This window comes from Falco punctatus (assembly GCF_963210335.1).
Source record: "Falco punctatus genome assembly, chromosome: Z".
NCBI classification, from domain to species: Eukaryota; Metazoa; Chordata; class Aves; order Falconiformes; family Falconidae; genus Falco; species Falco punctatus.
In genome coordinates, this window is record NC_137586.1 from 50516709 (window position 1) to 50538395 (window position 21687).

The window sequence follows — 21687 nt, forward strand, 5'->3', positions numbered from 1 at the left end:
TTAAGAGAAGTCCTCTGTAGTTTATAACTTTGTACTTCTTACATCAGTGTTACAAGTTTTAATTCAGCTCAGTGTTTCTGCCATTCATTACAAAGTTTCAGTGTGTCATGTTTATTAAATACAGCATTTTATGGAAACAGAAATTTCAAAGCACTGCAGGTAAGCCTATATTGCCATGTTGACACCATTTATTTGCTTATGTAAAAGTATGCATTCTGTTGCAAAACCAGGAAGGACAGAGTAGGAAATTACTATTTTATTTTTATATTCTCAAAGAATAGGGAATGTCTTACTTTTTATGCTGTAAACATTAACTTCTTGGACAAAATCCATCATACCAATGATGTCTGCAACTTCTATAGTGGCAATTTTTTTTCCTTTCCACCTGTTGAAAATATTTTAAAAAATAAGGTAGATATTAGCAACAAATTTTTATTCTATACAGGTCTCTGTGTGGAGCCTTACTTTTAATTTGGACTGCTGTCATTCTTAACTGAAGCGTGTACACAAATAAATCCTTTTCTGATTTAGTGCCATGTCATTTGAGACCCCAGACTTAAACTAAAGTGACGTCTGACTCAAATTTGAAAAATGCTACTGTGTTGATGTGTACTTTGGTTGACTTTAATTGCAGTCCTTAATGTTTCTTTTAAAAGCAAAATTGATACTCACCAGTTTCAAGTCTAACGTGTGTAATCCAGTCCTGCATATATGTGATTTCTTTCAAGCTCACTGGATTTACTGGTAACTCTGTACAATACCCAAAAGTGTCTGCCACATGGTCACTGAAGTAGAGGAAGACATCCTCATCCATCACTAGGAGGTCACCTGTGTTAAAATACACATCTTCTTTCACAAACATTATGAAGGAATTTCTTTTCTGAGGCTTTATTTCCCATGTATCCAGAAAATGGGGCATCCTGAGTAACTTGCACAGCTAGAAGACCAGATTTACCTGCAGGGCATGAAAAGGAGATGCAACACCCCATATTTACAGTGAGGTATTTAGAACATAAGGTATTGTATTAAAAAACTTTCGGAAAGCCTTTTCTGTTCTACTCATATTATTGCTACGTTTCCATAACTACCTCCTGAACAGCAGAAATATGTGAGTAGAAGAGGGAACATAATTTTGCCTCCTTCTCTTCTGAAAAGGTGGATTAGGGAATTGCTTTTTGGGCTATGGTGAACATCACCCTGAAAAAGCATTTGCCCACTGAAAGCATGGCTATTTTGTCATTTGAAACAGATGCTGGTAGTCAAACAGTACATATGGGGACAAAACAGCACCTGACCTCTTTATGCTTTATGTTTTCCTGAAGAACAGGCCTGCAACTGCTCTCAGCACTGTGCTGGTGTGGGAGTGCACATTTTAAGACATAACGTGCCTGGGTTTGGCCTCCAAACATCAAGGATGATAGTTAAATTTACATACTAAAACTAGTGATGAGCTCTTTCCTGGAACAGTTAACACACATGGATTCATGTGTGTATCCACAGACACACAGATATTTAGTGTAATTTCAGCAAAATTAAGTGCTGTGTTTTCTGAGAGTCAGTTTTCAGGATTTTTTCTCAAAGATATTATCAGCTGTGATGCAATCCTATTTTCAGCCTGGGAGCTTCAGCTCTTTGAGCAGGAGTATTCTGTTCCAAGTAGGAGTTTAGACATTCTATGCAACTCTAGACACTAAATGGTTAAAATTGTTTTGGTTAGTACATGTAAAAATATGAAAAATATTATTCAGGTAATTGAGGTACTCTTCTTCCTCAGAATTTTAAATTTGGAAAACAGACAGCATCTGTAAGCACCTGGTCTTGGAACACAACATATCTAGGAATTACTTTGTCCATTTTATTTGGAAAAATACCAGCACTAAGAAATCCGATTTGTTCAGGAATATGAACAAGTTCTTTCAAGTAGGAATAAAAATATTCTGAGCCCAGAATATTGATTATGTTCTTACACTATTGTATTTTTAGGTATTTGGGTAAATTATAAAAATGTTGATAAGTTATTTGGTATATTAGCAAATACATCCCTATTTGGACCTGCTGATAATATATTTTTCCTGTGTAATTTTCAAGTTCTAAGTCTACGTCAAGAACCTGTTGCTCACAGAACAGAGATATTAATCCCTGCCCCAAAATATCACCATGTAAAATGGGGTATCTCTTAGTTAATAGATAAGTAATATTTTTCCTTACCTATGGGCACTTTCTTACATCCACCATTTTCATCCTTCTTAAGTTCTTGTTTCCTGACGTTGTATTTCAACAACCCAAAAGAACGTAGGAGCTACCTAACAAAAGTGTATAGGTGTACTTAAAAACCTCACTGTCTTACTTTCCAGTTGTTCTGATAAAATTTGCTCAGAGTTAATAGATAGTACTTTATTGACTTTGGAACACTTGGAACAGCCTGAAATATACCGAGTATTCTGAGAACCTAACTATACATACACAGATAAAATGTTCATCTCCTTTATCAATAAAAAGAAACCCATTGTTTTAGAGCATGGTCATATTAAAAACATTTTTTTAAAGTAAAGTGGAACAATGCTTTTGATCAAACTGTCTATTTTACTTTAAAACTACCATCCATTCCTAATGTTCTAAAGACACAACATTACTGGAATGCAAATCAAGACAATTCTCTGACAAAAAATCCAAAATAAATTTACATAACTCTCAAAAATTACTCCAGCCAGATCCAAGTGGAAACTTACAGCTCAGTAGTTTGATTTAGGCTTTCTAGACTTCATCCCCTGTCCACAAAGCTAAGATTTCTAAAAGATCAAAAGCACTGTGGAGTTGTTATTATGGCCATGGAAAGGCATTTTCAGCACCTCAGATTAAAAGCAGAAGTCATTTGGAAGTCATTAATCTGGTTAATCTAGTTTTGATGTTAACTGAGCGGAATCCTTAGTATTATTAGAACAGTATTTCATTGTAGTATAATGTTGATGCTTTCCCCCAAGAGTCTGTACAAATAGGAAAAGCATTTGAGACTGTCAAGTCTTTTTTATGGGTGGGAGATCTCCAATGCGAGTTTCAACAGTAGTCATATATATAAAGTTAATATTTCACATATCAAGATGTGTATTTTTCTCCTGCATTTCCTGAGAAATTTGATTTTTTTTTGTTTTGCTTATCTTATTTCAGAGAAGAAAGTGTGGTGCTGATTTTAATGAGTGAATATGCAGTCAGAGAGTAAATTTGTTGAAGTTTGCTCTAGAACATTTATCTCCTGATTCATATCCAAAGTAAAATCAAAATTAATTGCTTCCTCATCACTTAACATCTGTTGGTTTTTAGGATGATAGTTACACTTTTAAACCCCCATCTTTAATCAGTCCTATGCATAGTCACTTCTATACAATTAGGGTGGGTTTTTTTAATATTCTGGGGAAAAATTCAGATACACAAAGAAGTAGTTTCAGCTTCTGTGGACTTTGCTGCATATTTATTGTAGCTTCACAATATATGTAAAGAGAATAGACTCAAACAAGGGGCTAAGAATAAGGTTTCTGTTTCCATGAACCAAATTTTGCTGTATCTGGACCGTAGTAACCAGGTTCTTCCTTGCACACTTTCCCGCTCTTCATAATTTCTGCCTTTCATGTGCTATTTTTATTCATTGGCTCTTTAGTTGGTTGGTTGATTGGTTGATTTGATTACAGTTACCTTTGAAAAGATGCCAGCATGGCCCACAGCTCCTATTTTATTAGGATAGTTCAAGAAACTAAGATTTCCTTCTGTGGACCCATAGAATTCAAATATTTTAATTGGGCCAAACCTCATCAGAAATTCTTTTGAGACAGCAGGTCTGAAACTGCTTCCTAGAGCGATGTGCACTTTGTGAACTCTGTCCTCTTCTTTCTGTTAACAATGAGGAAGAAACATTCTGCAGCTGAGAAAAGTGGGTCTAAATACCAGAGCTGATCTAAAATTTTCTAATAGAACATTTCTCCTTTAGAAACTGCTACTTTGACTAAAATACTTCACAGAAGGGTATTGATTGTGTAAGAATCAAAGAGATTATCATCAGAATTCTTGTTGGTCTGAGGTTGAAGGATTTGCGTTAAGGTGAAAACTTTATTTCTGTAGTTCTTTGTATTTTTGCTTTGTAATTCAGATGTATATTACAAAGTTTAAATGCATTACTGTATCTTGGAAATGTAAATAAATAGGTTTTAAGTAAGGGCCGTTACCCATAGGATGGAAAATCCTTTCTGAACCAAAGAAAGGAATTTTTCTGCATAAATAAAATTATGTATTAGAAAACACTTGTGACACACTATGGTCAGTTCTACATATTTGGTAGTAAATTTTACACACCTGGCATGTTGCCTAAAGGACCTGAAAAAGTAACAGAATGACTTAGAGCTCCTTACCATATCAAATAGGTTTAGGTGCAATTTTTGATCTTATACCCAAATTCAGAAAAGATGGAAGTCAAATCTGCAGTCAAAATGTAGTTGTTAACGTGTGATTGTGACCTTTCAGTTACGTTATTATTGTGGCAAACTACTCAAATGCTTGGGCCAGACTGCTCAGCACCCTATATATAGGAGTATAGTCAAGACTGCCTATGGAAAAGCTGCCACTTTGGAGGTGTAGTTGGGATTGAATGATTAAATTACTGCCATCACTGAATGATAGCAGAAAATAAAATTATTTCCGGTCCACAGGAACAGTTTCTTCAAACCAAAACCAAATAAATGCATTTTGTTTCCATTTCAGTATTGTTTTAAACTTTAAAAATTGTAAAATTGTATTTGATTTCTAAATAATAATAAGGCGAATTGAAAAGGGAACATTGCCTAAGAATTATACTGAAATATTTTAGCAGAATCAGTGTTTCAAGTTTGTCACATTTAAAAATACTCATGTTAAAAATACTTTGTGAACTCTGGATTAACGGACAATTTTGTTTGATTCAGAACTGCATTTTATGGCAGATAGATTATTTGCCACAATAGGATTAGCTGTAATGCAGAGTAAATTCCACTTGTTAAAACAAGGAATGGAGTCTTCCCTGCTTCTGCTGAGCAAGCTCTGTTTTCTTTTGCAGTTTTAATGCTAAACCTGAAGGAATAACATGGTTTGCACGGTTTGATCACATGTGTGTGATAAAACCCCATTACCAACCAATTGGCAGGCTGATTGGGAGAGTTACTTCATGCCTAATATTGTATCTTTTTAAGCACTTGGTCTTCAGGATGAAATAATGGAATTTTTTTTTAATTTTTATTTTTAATATCTGCTTAGAGTCTAGGACTTAAGAGTAAATCTCAGGAACCTCGGAAGTTATAAACATAGGAGAACCTGTTATGCTTACCTTGTTTTATCCCTCGTATAACAATCTGCAGGACTGCCCTGCATTACCTTGAAATTTGAAATATTTATATTTTTAAAGTTGTATGGTTCTCTTTTAGAACATTCCTTGACATACTTTCTGTTTGGTTTGTTACCTTCTGTGGGGTACCATGTTTAAGATTCAATTCTGATAGGCACATGGATGCCGGGTAAGCTTCCTGTAGACATATTTAGTCAGAGAGTAGTGTCTAGAGTCTCTGTCTACATCAAGGAATCCAGGAGTGCTTCCTAGCTCCTAAATCGATGTTCTTTCTCAATTTCAGTGTGAGACCTAGGCATGCTCTGTGAAAGGAGGTACGGACATGTCATATCACATAAGGTATGTCATATCCAAGATATGACATAGACCATACTCCAACAGGTCCCTCATCTATGTAGCCCTAGCCCTGGGCAACACCATGACTGCTGTGCTTTGGCATGCCACAGCACAGGGAGTCCAGGTGAAATGTAGCTGGCTGGCTTATAAGCCTGCACAGGTTTCCTTCACTGTAGAAGAGCCTGTGTGGTGCACTAGAGGTTGTATGTATTAAACTTCAGTAAGATGCCTGATCTTGACAGGACTCTGCATTTACCCTCATCCCTCCTCATCTTCCTTAGCTCAGCTAGACCATCTTTCTGGCTTTCCCTTCTTATCAATTGTTAGTTAAATATCAATAACTTCTCTGTCAAATTCTTGTTATTGAGCCAAGTAAAGAAATTTCTCCCTGCCTTTTCCTGCAGGAGAGAACTTCACACAGCTAGTTTGGTCTAGTTAATCATTCCTTTGTGTTTTTGGTGCATGGACTACTGACATAATGTTTGTACAGACTTGAGTTCTGGCCAGCATCTTTCCTGGCTTGTTCCCTCTAATACATTTTTGTCTTTGACCCCTCTTCTACATGCAGACCACACAATAATAAGTCTTTGTTCAAATCAGCTGGTGGATGCTCTCAGATGTTCGCTTATTGCTTATTCTTGTGCCAATCTCTGACCAATGCAGCTGGAGGTCATTTGAACCTTGTACTTGTACATGATGTTTTCTGTGGTAGGTAGAAATGTTTCTTGTCACCTCCCTTCAGTAACTTCCTAACTCCCAAGTATAAAATTAAGAAAATTAGCCAATCTTTTCCACCATCATCAAGAAATAAGCATTGAAATATAATAAATATTTTCAGACTTGTTTTTCTGCTGCTTCTCTGTTTGGTGATGTCTTACTTTTGTCCTAAATCTGACCATTATTTACCTTCTAACAGAGTTTCATTATCATCATTTCATTATTTCATCACCCATGCTCTTCAGGACTGTTATCTCAGGGGTGATGAAGATTTTGCACTACACTATTACTCCTATGGCTTTATACAGGAAAGTTTGTCACCATATACACAGCCATGGAACAAAATGTGCCTTTGGAACACCTCTTCAGAAAAAAATCTAAACAAACAAAAACTCATTCAGCTGTTTCAAAGCCATACAAAAATTATCAGCCATTAAATACTGAAGAGTAGCCTCCTCTTAATAAGTAACTGCTTTGAATCAGTGCATCGCAGGTGGTAAATCATTTAATCTGGTTCATGCTCTTGTTTGATCATTGAGTACAATAAAGCTTTTACTGCTTTTATCTTTTCCTTACGGACCTGCTACTTGCCTATCACTCAGAAGAAAAAAGCTAGCAAGCTTGGCTTTACAGAGGAATTTATTTTATCATCTGGGTATAACTGTCCCATCCTGCCAGGTTTGTTTCTGTGTAACCATTACATTTGCTGATATAAATTTCATTCTATCATAGAACTACAAGGAACGCAAGACCCAAGTTTTGTATACACTGGAAAAAAAAGCTTTATCAATCATAAAAAATATTATACCATTGAGAAATGGCTAAATCTATATGACTTATAAAATACAGATTTGCTATAATTTAAGGCAGCACTTGCAGTGGGCTGGTTGCAAAGGTAGTGACGGAGTTCTCCCATGTACAAAAACACGGCAACGTTGTATTTTCTACAGTCATTCCAAAACTGGCTTGCAGAAAATTTCTTCTTCAAAACACAAGTTGCTTCTAGCTGATGAAAGCAGACAAGAAAATTCAAAATACCCTTTAATGTTGATCTTCTATCACTTTTGTTTAAAAAAGTTGTCATTTTCTTAATTCAACTAATAATAAATTCAGATAATTAAATAAATTGTAAACTATTTCTGGCAAGATCTTTCTGTTAAATGTGACTAGTATAATGAAGCCTTGCTTCTTTTTCTGAGTAGTAACTAAAACCATAGAGTATCAGAAGCAGTAGAAGCAAACCTTTTAGTCTTCTCCAGTTGTTAGGAATAGGTCAAAGCCTAAGCATTTTTTTTCTGTCAAGATGATGACTGGTGTAAGTCTGAAAAAATAGAGCTTGAGATGGGAAGCTCCCAGCTTCTCTCTTTGTGTGAGAAGTGTTGGAAGGGAAACCATCTCAAAGCCTCTGTTATTTCTGTCTCACTCCCCTTCTCCTGTTTCTTGTCAACTCATCATCCTCAGGTTTTTTGTTTCTGTGGCCCTGAAGTTCCTTCAGAACTATCCATTTCAAAAGCCACCTTATTCTAGACCTCTCATGTCTGCCACCCCATCCCTTTTCCACAGTTTTTTAATGTGTTGTCATACAAGAATTTACAAATTTCCCTATTTCTATCCTTTCCAAAATTCCTTTTTGGCTGAGTCCTGTTTGTCCCACATAAAGCTTCCCAGTGCCTTCTAAGTTCTGATTCCCTTCTAGTCTACTTGCTTCTAGCTTGCCAGTTTCTCGCTGACCCTGGTATCATCTCATGCAAAACCTGAAGCCCTTTTCAGCCTCACTTACCTCAAAGCCTTGTCATTTGAATCCCAGGCCCCTCAGAGTCCCCATCTGAATGGCCCACCTGAGAAAGCTGTTACCTTGCTTTTTGTCTTCCAAGACAAATCATAGCTTCAAACTTTTTTATACACCATTTTCCCCATCACTTTTGTGTTTCTGTTAGGCAGCAGCAGTCTTGTTATCAGTTGCTGTAGCCCAGCATGCCTGCCCATGCCCTTCCTGAAGAAACAAAGCACTGAAACAGCTTTTAAAACAGTCCAGATATATAGTTACCATAGCAAAACCAGCCTCTGGGCAAGACTCTAAAGACAGGAAAGGAGGAGATATCTGAAAAAATATCTGATTGCTACCCCTTTACAAATATCTCCCATTATCACAATCAAAATCCTTCCCTTCTCTTTAGTACAATGAATCTAATTCTGTAGGTGCTACTCAAATATGTGACTCAAAAAGCTCCAAAACACATTTAGTTGACCTATTTTGAAAATTAGTTAAAGCTTCCACAATGCATTTGCACCTTCTAAAACTAAAAGTCAAGCCTGACTTCTCAGATGCCTATGTGAACGCCCTTAGACTTCTGGTGTAGGATGCAAATGCAATTTCAGGTTAAACCTACAGAACATACGCAGTGGTATCAGCAATACTTAGACCTCAAGTCATGTTGTGTTGGATCTATGCAACAATTTGTGTCTGTTCTAAGCTTCAAAAAATATGAATGTATCTTAGATACTGTTTGCAGACTGCAGAAAGTGATATAAATGTGAAAATTACAAAAGTCTGTTGGTAGACATAATATTTAAGTTACCAAACAGAGTTACTCACCAATAATAAACTGTTACAGCTTTCTGAAGTTAATGAAACTCTATTAAAAGGTAAATATTGCCTAATTCAGTGCATCCACTGATGCCGAGAAGCACTGATGTGATACAAGGGAAAAGTGAGATACATAATATCCTGAGAAACTGCACCACACTGAGTGAATGCTAGGCAGGCAGATAGAGCTCTTAGAATGAGTGATGATAGCAGCTTCTGGGAAACCTGTCAAAGGGAGAAGAGCAAATAATTACGAATGTACTGCTTGCATTAATAATTTTGTTGTGAACAGAGTTATGTTTGGAATGTACAGGGAGAATTGTCTTCTGAGTTTCTGTCCTGTCCTGTCTTTCAGTCTTTACCTCATTAATATAACTCTTTAGTCTCAGCATCTTCAGTCTTTTTGCCTGTAAGGCTGTTTAATCTTCTCATTTGCTTTTTCTGGAGGAGAAAGTCCTTATCCTTCACAGGCAAGTGCAGACTGACTGTGCACAGTGTTCCCTCGCCATGAAGCGAGAATGAGAAAGCTTCTGAAGAGCCACTGTGCCACACAGCTGGTATTTGTAATAGGAATAACTTTTACAAAGTTGTTTGTCTTGACTAGAGGAAGGATCCCTCTTTCCTTCCCAGTGAAATAAAGTGAAGCTTCATTATTCAGGCCAGTCTCAGAGGAAAACATTTCTCCCAAGGCCCAACCACTTGTGCTGGCCATATTTCTTTTTAGGATACACTTGTGAAATTCTGTCACTATGGAATCTGAAAAGCTGTTAGAGAGGACTTGGCCTGATATTTAAGAAATAAAGTTCAGCCATGGAATATCTATATGAAAGCTCACTAACTAGAATTATGCCCTTTGTTACACCAAGGCAAAATGGTTTAAAGTGTACTATGCTTGTAACTAAATGGATTCCTCCCTATCTTGACTTTAAAATTCAAGTTCTGTCTTTTTGTGTGCCTGTCTTGTTACTAAATTTATACCACCTTTATTTTCACAGAGATGCAGTTGTACTTTTTAGTACACATCTTCACCTGCACTTCCCGATGGGAAGATATACATAGCTGTGTTTCTTGTGTTAGTGACATCTATGAGATAGAACAGATAGATCCAGCACCTTGTCTAGTTTGTCTTGTATGATGTGAACATGCTGGAAAGGAGAACTGGTGCTCATCAGCCAGACAGCAGCATTATTTTCCAGGAGATGAAAAACAGATCCTTTCTCTATTGTTCCCAAACAATCCGCCAAGTTAAAGAAAATTACATGCTTATTATTAAAATAATTAAATCTATAGACCTGATTACTTGCATTGGAATTATATACTGTACCACTGTGTACAATGAACCTGCCACAGTCCTCAGCAGGACTAACCCACCTACTGGACAGTGAAATAAAATCATGATGTTTAATTTCCCTATACTTCTCCCATGGGTTTAACTGTAATAAGTAAAACTCCCTGATCTTGGTGATGCTAATATATAAGATTTCATTTACTTGGTATGCTATAACATATGTTTTAAAGCTTGGGACACATACCAACTAATGAGCCCTTATGGGTGCATATGGAATTATGGAAGTATTGCCAACTTGTATTAAAGATAGGAAAAGAGGAGTAGAAAGGTTAAATAAATTGCCCAGTATTACATAATATGCCAGTAAGAGGGCCAAAATTACAGCTCGACATGCTATATTCTTCTCCACGCAATGCTGCCTTGGAACCACCACTTTAAAGTAGTTCTAAAGTAACCATAAATCTGTAAGTGAAAATTTTGAGCTGAAGGAAATCACCACTAGCAAAGGGAATCTGATTCTTCCTGTAGTCAGTGGAGTTGTTTGTATCTGCATAAGCCATAAGTAGAAATAGAAGTAAGGTGATGGTAAAGTATCTCCCCAGGCTGCTTGCTTCCTGATGCATGATTGTTTCTGCTAGTACATTGTTCCATGCGTGGAGAGACTCAGATTTAGGCCTTTCATTATACTAATTAATTCCACATATTTTTGGTGCTTATACACTTAAAATGTAAGCAAGACTATCTCTTCCCCCTCTTCTTTAGCTAGCATATATGAAGTGCTTGCAGCTTTGAATGGCTCTGATTTTCTATTCTTGATAAAAAGCATAAAGCAGTAGAAAGTCATTAGTAAGTCAAAAACAATATGTAACTTACCTTCTCCTATCACCAGTGCTTTTGCTGAGTATGTATTAATGCAGTGCAGGAGAGATCTAGAGGGGATGTTGAAAGTGAGAAAAGCCACCACGCAGCTCAGCTTGGCCAGCCCAAACCACACGTGGATGAAGTCAGGTCCATTATCCATCAGCAGGGCCACAGTGTTGCCTTTTTTCAGATTCCCATAGTGTAGGAAGACCTGTGCTACTGTGTTACTCCTCCTGTTCACATTCTGATAGGTGTGCACCTTCCCTCTGTAGATGAGGAATGGCTTGTAGGGAATCTTTCCCACTGTCTGCATGACAGAATGGAGAGAATTCCGTTGCTTCCCCTTTTTTTTACCATTGCTTTTAACCTCTTCCACCTCAAGAAGTAAATCAGATCTGCCTAGAAATATGGCGAAAAGATCTTCAGAGGATACACAGCACCACTGTTCCTCCAGCAACTGTCAAAAGCCATGTGCATAGCATGCTGGAGGCAGGGAGGAATAATAGATTAGCTACTTCAGAGTTACAAAATACAATACATTAATATAGTTAATTATGAGTTTTAGGAAGAGGCTGGAAGCTAGTAAGCTAATTACAATTCCACCAGATAATGTAAGAACTTTTTAAAATGCTATATTTGAGTTTTATAGACCCAGAAAAATATAAAAAAGAAAAAATAAAGAAAGATTGTGCAGTTTATAAGGACAGAGGAGTTCATTCAGAGTAAAGAATATAGCCAAGCTGACAGTAGAATGAAAAAGACATTGACAAATACAAGATGGAAACTTAAAAATTCAAAAAGTATCTGAAGATCAAACAAAAGAAGATATAAACTCAGGAAACAATATAACACTTTTTTTTTTTAACTTGGAGTCAAAATTTTGTTTAGATTGTTTATTGTACAATGGCAAATCCTAAAAAAATTGGAAGCAGTTAAATCAGATAGTATCATATGTATATTATTGAAGTATGTTAAGTAACATGCACCCTTAAAATGCACCAAATATGTTATTCTTTGCTGCCTGAGTTACTTTTTGGTCCAATAGAATTTGAGACCACCATCTAATCCTCCACAGGTTTGAACAGTCTGATGAACATACAGAAATTTCAGGCAATATACGGAATGAACCTTCTGCATCTTCTGAAATAGCCAGTTCTCACCTTAGGATTCTCTAGCATTTTCAATAAATGGTGATTAATATCTTTGCATTATTTGTATTATTTTCATTATTTACAATAGTACCCCTAAGTCTCAAAGAAAAAGTCATACACGAACACATACTAAGATTTGGAATAAACTTTTAGAGCCTAACAGTTCTCAGCTTCTTAAATGTATTTCAGGAAACCATTAGTTGCCATCTTTTCACATGGTCACAGAGGAGGACTTGTGAAGATCGTGCAAGATCCCTATAACTTGATATGTGCAACATTGACCAGTCTCCTTAAAGTTTCAGCCATGACTACTACAAATATTTGAAACATCTTATGTGACAGTCTAGGATTCAGGAACACTTCAGAGTATGGCAGGTTTTTCTAAATTATGTGGCCTCCACTCCATAGTTTAGAAATATTTTACTGACAAGCTGTACTTTTGGTATGTTCATCAAGCTTGTTTACATTTTAAACAATATTCAGTGAATATATGCACTTGTGGACTTTTTGCAGCAAGCAGGATCTTGTATGTACCATAAAGCATATGTAATGTATGGGTAAAAAAGCAGCTTAAAAATGAAAGCATTGTGGAATTGATTGCATACAAACATACAAACCAAGTTGAAGTATGTAATGCATAATGTTTTAAAGTTGTAAACAAAAATTTTAAATCCATCTTTTTTCTGAACTCTAATTTGTAAAATGACATTCTTAATTATCCTGGTCTGACAATTATTATTCTTTATTTTGTCGTGTCACATATCAGGCAATTTATTTTTCCTTTTATATAGTATAAAAATAAAAATAGCTACAAGTTTACTTTTGCAATAGATGCGCTATTAAAACACCTTGTGTATCACTTCATATGGCTCCATCATTGACTTTCTGGATTCTCAGAATGTTGCAATTTACTGGCCAAGAACGCTCGTGGAAGACTTCATAACTTTCATGGCTATTAAGTTCTCCTTGACTATGGCTTGGAAATATTTGCTCATTTTTCTTTACCACATGTACAAGCATGCAAGATTCACTGTAGTTCCAGACAGTAGATTTTGCTCTGGGGAAAATCTAAATGGCAGAATTTATAAACTGAACCAATAGACATAATCTTAAGAGAAAATAAATAAAAAGATATGATGACATAAGACTAGGCTCAGCCCTAGTTTTCTTTTAGACAAGATCAGAATAAATAATAGGCTCAATAAATAATAGCCTGGCTATAGCATTCTTTGATTACTTCTATTGCCAAATACAGTCATTGTAAGTGACAATTCATATAATAATAAGACAAAAGACTAACTCAGGCTAAATGAAGCAATTTTGATCTTCAAAGCTGTTTCAGGATTATTTTAGGTTCTTCTTTTTCACACTTGAATGTGCATGGCAAGGCCCACCAGACCCTTGCTTTAGAATTGTTCAAGCAAAATACTGTTTATAGGGGAAAAAAATAAATATAAGTTAAACAAAGGCAATGAAAGGGAAAATGTAGAATATATAGATGGAGAATAAAAGGAATGAATACTAGGAAAGAGTGACTATTACAAGTATGAACTTGTCTGAGTGAAACCACAGTCATACAGTCAGCGGCAGTACAGAAGCCATACTGCCATGGCCTGCCCTATTCCTGGAATGGTAAGCGTGATGGCTGGTTTTGCCTGCAGTATCCTGGCAGTGACACCTAGCTTGTTTGTGGTATATAGCTGTACTATAGGATTCTCCAAAACGTTCACAAAAGGCTCCTGCACAGGAATTTAATCCACGCTCCAAATGAAGGAGCTACTCAGGCCAGTGAAATATTTTCTTAAATTTAGACAAACTCACAGCACTTCAAAAAAATAATTATGCATACACTGTGATTAATAACTTACAATTGAGCTGTAAATGCAAATAATTCAGTCGTTCCTGATCTTACCAAATGCATGATTAATTTGCAGTCTACATATATATGTGTGTAGATAGATAGATAGATAGATATATTACAAACCTTTGTATTCTTCTTACATTATATACTGTTGAGTTTTAGCATGGTCTGGTTTGGAGTGTTTTGTGAAGGCCCTCTGTCAAAGTAAGAGCTAAGAGCCTGAAATCTGCCTATGTTATTTCTCCTTTGCATTCCTTTCACACAGTGGAATGTTGCTGCATGTGTGTCCAGATTTGTGTTTCTGCATGGTCAGAAGTAAAGGTACTTGTTCCAATGAGTCAGTATGCTCTGGGATATTTTCCCTGAAGTCCTGGAAAGGGTATTTAAGCAATTAGCTTGAAATAACTGAGTAATTCCTTCAGCCTTGTTTTAATTAACGGGTAATCTGGTTTGCCAGTCCTTAGTCTTCATTTGTTTATCTGATGAGAGTAGTTCTGTGCCAAAAAGTATAACTCTGATGAAAACTGACTGCTAGCTCTTCTCAATCTGAACTCCCTTTCTCTTTGTCTGGCTCTGGTCTGGGGTTATCCTCTTAGAGAAAAAAAAAGCAACAGAGCTACCATGTCAGACAGGGCTACTGTGTGTCCACAGTTTCACAGGGACGTGGAGAGTAGCTCTGGAAGGAAGGGAGCATAGTGAAGATAGAAAGAACACAGGAAGCATTCAGACAGTTAAGAAGCAGGTAAGACTGTCCAGCTTGGCCTCATTCATGTCCTAGTTTTCTGAGATATCTCTGAAATACCTGAGATACATAGCCATTATGTAATCGCCCTTATAGTTAGTATTACAATGACACTAGAAGTGCATGCAAGACCAAGTATTTCTCATACAGACTTTAAAGACTGATCCATCTAGTTGCCCAAATTTCTCCTGTGGAAAAAATTATTTCCAAGGTAGAAATAGCCTTTTAATAGACTTTTAATAGCCTTACTGTTTTGAAAAGTTGCTACATAGACTCTTCTTGTAGATTTGGAAATACAAAATTGCAATTGAATTCAAGAAAATTGGCCACCAAACTCACTGGTTTTGGTTTGTTAGGGTTTTGGTTTTGTGCTATAGAGACAGAAAATGGGGAAATTTGGATTTTTGTTTACATATTTTCTCTGCTTTTTTCCTCTTTGTTTCTTTTCAGCTTTTCCTCCACAATCACAAGCATTCAAAACTTCCTTTTAATAAAAACTGAGTTTCTTAACTATGTCTGGATATTTAGAACTTGAGCCTGAAGTAAAATACAAAAGAATAAGAAAGCAGCCAGTGGTATAGAAGTGCACAATTAATTATTTTTCAGTATTTAGGCAATCACATGAAAAATTACGAACAGGAAAGGTTTCCAAATACAGTGAGCCCAAAACCTTCATTAAGAATTCAAGTGAATATTCTGTTTTCCAAGTAATCTGTCAGCTTTTTCAGTAAAATGGCATGCTACCTTTGCTAAAAGCAAACTAACCAATAGGGAGCTAAAGTTCAGTTTTGAACTGTAAAGTTCAGTTTTGAACTGAACACTGTACTGTTTAATTAATAGGAACAGATGAAGATGTTTATCTAACTGAGGCAGAGAGACAGAGAGGTCAACTTGAGAAAAATCTAATGCCAGTTAATAAAATAGCAAGTCTAATCTGACTTCAGATACATACAGTGGACATTTTTTTGTGTGAATAATAAAAAATTATCTGTACAAGAAATGCAAACACTAAAATTTAGCTGAGTTTATAACCAGTGCTTTTTCCAGAATCTGAATAAGTAAACGAGTATTTTCTTACCAGCTTCTGATTTTGTATTTTGATTAGTGTCCTGTATTCAGTTAGATCCTTTCCTCTGTGTATCACGCACAGGAAGGTTGCATGTGAAATCTGAATATGTTAATTTAGTCCAAGCAGACGGTTTTTTGAAGCTCCATACCTGTTGTGCTTCAGTGGTGACTGCATGCCAAGACAGACAACTAAAGACTCTTTTCTGTCTACTGGATGTCCTAGGCATCCTTTCTGTAGTTCCTCAGCTTTACAGCTATCTTCAAGTGTCTGAGTGAAAGGGAATTGGACATTGTATCTTGGAACACAGTGTGCTTGCTGATCAAATTGAAAGTTAATTGTTAAAAAGAGAAAGAAGGCAATTACAAACTGTTAGTTTATGTGCTTAAAAGGGTCATCAGGAGCAAGACAGAGTTATACCAAAGGAAAGAACTAATCTGTTGACATGACTGTTTCAGTGTAACAGAAGCAGCTTAGTGATGTTTCTGTATATTCCTGTATAAAATACATTCAGTATACAGCAAACATTTCAATAGCATTTATCACACATTGTCATACATTCTTTCCAATAGGTACAATAGGTTGAACAGTATTATCTGATGAAGACATTTTTTAACCTTAGTCATACAAACCTCAGAGGTCATTTTGATAGAGAATTTGACGGCTGAAAAAGAGCACTGTAATAAATCAGTGCCTGCCTAATTGGTAAAGTAGATAAGATTACATGAACACAGGAAGGCATTTCTAACAACTTAACTAACAATGTAAAACATATGGAACAAAACTTTAATTTTTGAAACTCAAAATTACAATCTGAGTAGCTTTTGAAAAAGGTTGTTAAATACACATTGGCTGACTGCATTCTTGTTTGTGCGCTTTTAAATTTTTTGTAAGAAATGTCTTCTATATTTGTGTGAAAGTTTTCTGAGGCATAATTACGGTATTCAAGATATAGAAATACTGTAGGGCTTTACTATTTTTTCATACAAATTATTTTATTGAATAATTAATGGTTTCAATTTTTAATTAACTTAGAATACATTTTTAAGCTTACAGACTTTGCTAGTTTCACAATAATTTTTTATTTTATATACTCCATTTGGAGGACATATGCTGGGCAGGTTTGCATGGTACACTGGCACTTCATGGAAAAATTAGACTGTCATCTGACTAAAAAAGAAAACATGACTATGGAGTAGATTCTCTGAAAACATGAATGATCTGCAAGACAGCAAGAAGAAAATGAAGCACATGGCTACAAGTAAGGGTAAGCAGAGGAAAAGTTTGGTTTATTTGTATTAAAGGAATTAGAGATATGTGAGTTCATAGCTATTGTTCTTCTTCCCTGGTGAATATTTATTTTAAAAAGTAGGCTTGGTATTTTTTATCCTTGAAGGCAAGGACAACACTGGGAAGTAAGGTTAAGAAACCTGAGTACTTCCAGCTGGAACCAAAATGACAAGATCAGCAGAAGAGAGAGAGAAAATAGCTTCTGATAGCTTAATGGCTATGGGTCTTTCCTAGCAGCCCTAGGTTTCAGTCCATTTTCTTAGCAGCAGGAACTGCACATGTGCCATACATGTCATGGTCTATGTCCTGAGGGTGGCTAGTAAGTACAACCAGAGTAAAATTGTACTACTGTCCTTTATTTACTTATTTTGTAGATTCAGCGTCAAGTACTTGGAATAGATTCTTGACACCACTCAAATACTGTTGCAGAACTGCAGAAAGGCTGAGGTTGGAATGGACCTCTGGGTGTCAGATTGTCAAGGCCACCTGCTCTGGCAGAGACAGAGCTGCTGAGCCAGGATCATGCCCGGACTCCTCTTCAATATCACTCCTCCTGTCATTGGGCACCACAGGAAAGAGCATGGCTCCACCTTCTGTGCAGCCTCTCTTCAGGTCTTTTTATACCTTTCGCTGATCAAATCCCCTGAGAGCATTGTCTTCAGGAGGCTAAACAGTCCCAGCTCACTCAGAGGAATGGTGCTCCAGAGCCTTACTCATCTTCATGGCCCTCTGCTGGACTCTCTCCAGTGTGCACCTCTGTCTTGTACTAGGGAGCCCAGAAGCAGACACAGCCATCCAGGTGTGGCACCACCAATGCCAAGTAAAGAGGAAAAATCACATTCTTCAATCTGCTGGGAAAACTCCCCCTCATGCAGCCCAGGGCACCATTACTGTTGCCGGTGGCAAGGGCACGTCGTTCGCTCATGACAACTTGGTGCCTAACAGGACCTCCAGGGCATTTTCTGCAAAGAAGCTCTCTAGTGGGACTGCCTGCACATGTGCCAGTGCCTGGCGTTGTCCCTCCCCAGGTGCAGGACTTGGCGCTTCCCCTTGCTGAGGTTCTTGGGAGCCCGGGCTGACCAGAAGGCAGCACCAAGTGGTGACTCCGTGCAGGAGGAGGGATCTGGGCACCGCCGTGGCCAGGCTGCAGCCAGCAGTGCAGGCTGGTAGGGGAGCAGAGCCGCGGGACGTGGGGGCAGAGTCTGCGGTGAGGAGGAGGATGGGCCTGGGGTGATGAGCGATGATGGGGTACAGGGTGGCCCTGGAGAGCCCCCGGCTGGAAACATCTGCCCCGGCACCAGCTGCAGAGATGCCTCTCGGTTGACTTGTGGGCCAGCACGTGCCCCAGCTGCTGGCCCGGCCCGGCTTTTGGCAGCTCCTGGGACCGGGCTCTAGCGCTGCCGCTGGTGTGGCCTCTTGCGGGGCTGGGAAGAGTCCTGGCAGCTGCCGGCCCTCCTCTTTGGGGCTCGCCGTGGCCCCCCAGAGGAGCGGACTCTGTCCCGGCTGGGAGCAGAGGGTCCTGCCACAGCCTGCCCCGGCTCCTCGTGCGGCTCTTCCAGCTCCCCATGGGTGGTAACGGGGGCATTGCGGGGGCTGCCGGGACCCCCGCGAAGAGCCGCACCTGAGGTGCTGGGGAGCTCCTCTTGGTCAGAACCCGCAGGAGCCTGGCCAGGGGCAGGAGACCCCCCTCGGGAGGCAGCAGGCTGGGGGGCAGCCGCAGGGCTGCCCTCTAGACCCAGCAGCCGGTGGGCCTCCCTGCTGCAGCGCCGCACAACAACGTTGATGAGCCGCTGCACAAACGTCGCTGCATGGTGCTGCAGGCTAACTTCCAGCAGCCGGACCAGGACCTCTTCGTCCAGCCCAAAGAGGCCCAGGACGGCCAGGATGAGGTCCTCCATCAGAGCTGCTGTTGCAGGCTCCTCGGCAAAGATGACCCGCAGCTGCAGTTGGAGCCAGGGCAGAAAGTAGCGGACGAGTTGTGGGTGGTCATCGAATAGGGTGGCCCAGGTGTTGGGCTGGAGGCCACCCACCGGAGCCCGGGGCACCGATTCTCCCGCCTGCGGCTCTGGTGTTACTGGGCGAGGAGGGCTGGGAGCTCCTCCTGCCTGGTGGGTGCCAGCCGAGGCCAATGCCAACCCAGATGGTGTGATGGCACGCTCCTCAAAGTCATCGTCCGCCCGCACCGAGTGCACGATGGAATGGACCCTCCTCTTGCAGAGGGGGCACTCGGGCTTGCTCTCAGCCCACCGCAGGATGCACGGGTAGCAGAAGTGGTGGAGGCATGTCATCACGAAGCTGGGTTCCTTGCAGCTGTCCAGGCAGATGGGACAGCGCTCCTCCAGCTCCGCGGCCATGCTCTCCACGTGCTGCGGTGGGCTGGGGGGAGCCGGGGATGGTGAGCAGCTCCCTCTCACTGGCGCTGCAGCAGCGGGTGTCACGCTAGAAAGAGAAGAGAGGCCACGGTCACTGGCTGGCCCGGGGAGGGGTGGAAGACATGCCCAGGCCCCCCCAGAAGGAAAGCCTCCCCGCTCCCCAGGGCGAGGTGTCCCCCGCCAGCTCACCTCTGCTGCTGCGAGCGCCCCTCCTGGGTGCCCCGGATGCCTGAACCTGGCAGGGCCGGGGGAAACCCTCCGACGGCTCTGGGTCGGGCACCGAGAGCTGCACGGAACAGCTCCCTGAGCACGACACCAGCACCAAAGCCTCGCTCAGCACTCCACACCTCGCCAACTCGCTCAGCTGGAGTCTGGGCACGCACTGGCTGGGTGAGGCTCAGCACCTTCTTACAGGCTGCCAGGGACGCGTGGTCACAATGCATCGCTAGGTGACATTGCAGCCCGTCCCTGGTGATGATGGAACCCATGTCTCCGGGGTGTCACCTCCATTGCTTGAGGATGTCACAATGGCCCATCCTCACCTGCAGCGCTCACCCCATCAGCACTGCAGTCCCAGCACACGCTCGGGGGTTACCACAGCGCTAGGGGCCACCCTGTGACCCATCGCTGCTCTTGTGCTCAGCATCGGTGTTTCACACCAGTCACCGAGTGCCCAGGCGTGTCTGCCCCGGGCCCCTGCCATGGGTAGGGACACCTTCCACTAGACGGGGCTGCTCAAAGCCCCATCCAACCTGCCCTTGAACACTTCTAGGGAGGGGGAAGCCACAGCTGCTCTGGGCCACCTGTTCCGGTGTCTCACTACTCTCACGGTAAAGAACTTCTTCCCATCTTATCTAAATCGACCCTTTTTTAGGTGAAAACCATTACGCCTCATCTTATTGCTACAAGCCATAGTGAAAGGTTTGTCCCTGTCTTTCTCATGACAGCATGCAATTTCACGAGTGAAATGAATCTTTTTTTGAAATGAAAATCTCCCTCCCCTCCTTGCTTTGAATTTTGCAATGTCATTGAGTTTTGTGGATACAGTCTGCAAGTGACGTTTCTGGCTGGAATGCCCAGTATTCCCCAGGGGACCCTCAAAAACTCGGCCTAGAGACCAGTGGTGCAACGTGATCTAAAGAACTAAAGGGTTAAGATTACTTATCATATTGCACGGCCCTTCTCCCTGTCCATGTAGGATTTGGGGGGGCGGGGGGGCAGGTTGTTACACAGAGTGCTAGCCAGGGATTGAAGTCATTCTGTTTATAAAGGGGACAGTGTGCGGGAGGGAGTCTGAAAGACGAGCATGAGCTCTCGTTGTTTGTATGTCCCCGATTTTCACCAGACATTTCAAGGTAACTCGCCTCGTGCCATCTATAGGCATACAGAAGGAAGACTCGAATGCATTGCATTATCCCAAGCCGTCCTCCGATTTCATCGTCCATTTGCAACTTGTAGGGCAACACGGCCACAGAGCAACCAACCAAGTTGACAAGTGACCGAGCAAGCAAGCAAAGGAGAGGGCAACGAAGTACCACATAATTTCAGTGACCGCTCTTACTTCACCCCCCTGTACCCAGTAGTCTAAGGAGAAAATGCCCAAGATTTAATGCGTTCTTGCCAAAATCAAAGGAATGCCTTAGACTGCATGAAAGAGTAAGAGCAGCTCAGGAAAGGTGATACACAGAAGGGAAGATGTGAGGTCACGGTGGCTTTGGTGGCCCAGTGAGCTGAGAGGAAGAGGTACTCGAGCCTCCTTTCCTTTTTTCTCCTTCATTCCCCTAAACTCCCCTGAAGTAGTGGGGCAATGGGCTTACAGTTTGTTTCTAGAGGAGCTGGGAACTCCTTTCCCATTCCTTCTGAACCCTTCAGTTGCTTAGAGGCACAGGTTTCCCTGCAAGGTGTGGGCTTCCACCTTAAATCATGGCTGCTTGGGCATGCCTCGTGGCAGCTCCCCTGAAACCAGACGGGAACAGCATTAAAAAACAATACCTGGTCTCCTGGCATTTGATCGGACGCCACGCAGACCACGGGTTGGCAAAAAACCCTTCAGC

General features: G+C 40.3%; 1 protein-coding gene across 1 annotated transcript; it reads right to left on the reverse strand.

Moving 5' to 3' along the window:
* Positions 1-259: 259 nt before the first annotated feature.
* On the reverse strand, positions 260-18322 carry LOC308056802 (long-chain fatty acid transport protein 6-like). The gene is made up of 3 exons (XM_080372642.1): positions 11021-18322; positions 7224-7502; positions 260-3882 (listed from the first exon to the last, which is right to left on the reverse strand). The coding sequence occupies exons 1-3, from the start codon at positions 11462-11464 to the stop codon at positions 3649-3651; spliced, it is 957 nt and encodes a 318-aa protein (XP_080228768.1). The 5' UTR covers positions 11465-18322; the 3' UTR covers positions 260-3648.
* Positions 18323-21687: the final 3365 nt, after the last annotated feature.

What these genes read in the sequence shown, in the direction of transcription:
- LOC308056802 (XM_080372642.1), bottom strand. Translation starts at nt 11,464, where the DNA reads ATGCAGACAGTGGGAAAGATTCCCTACAAGCCATTCCTCATCTACAGA. An exon ending in GGGAAGAGATAGTCTTGCTT is followed by an intron (nt 7,503 to 11,020) that starts ACATTTTAAGTG and finishes AGTTGAATTAAG; the next exon opens with AAAATGACAACTTTTTTAAA. An exon ending in GATTTAGCCATTTCTCAATG is followed by an intron (nt 3,883 to 7,223) that starts GTATAATATTTT and finishes CATTGTTAACAG; the next exon opens with AAAGAAGAGGACAGAGTTCA.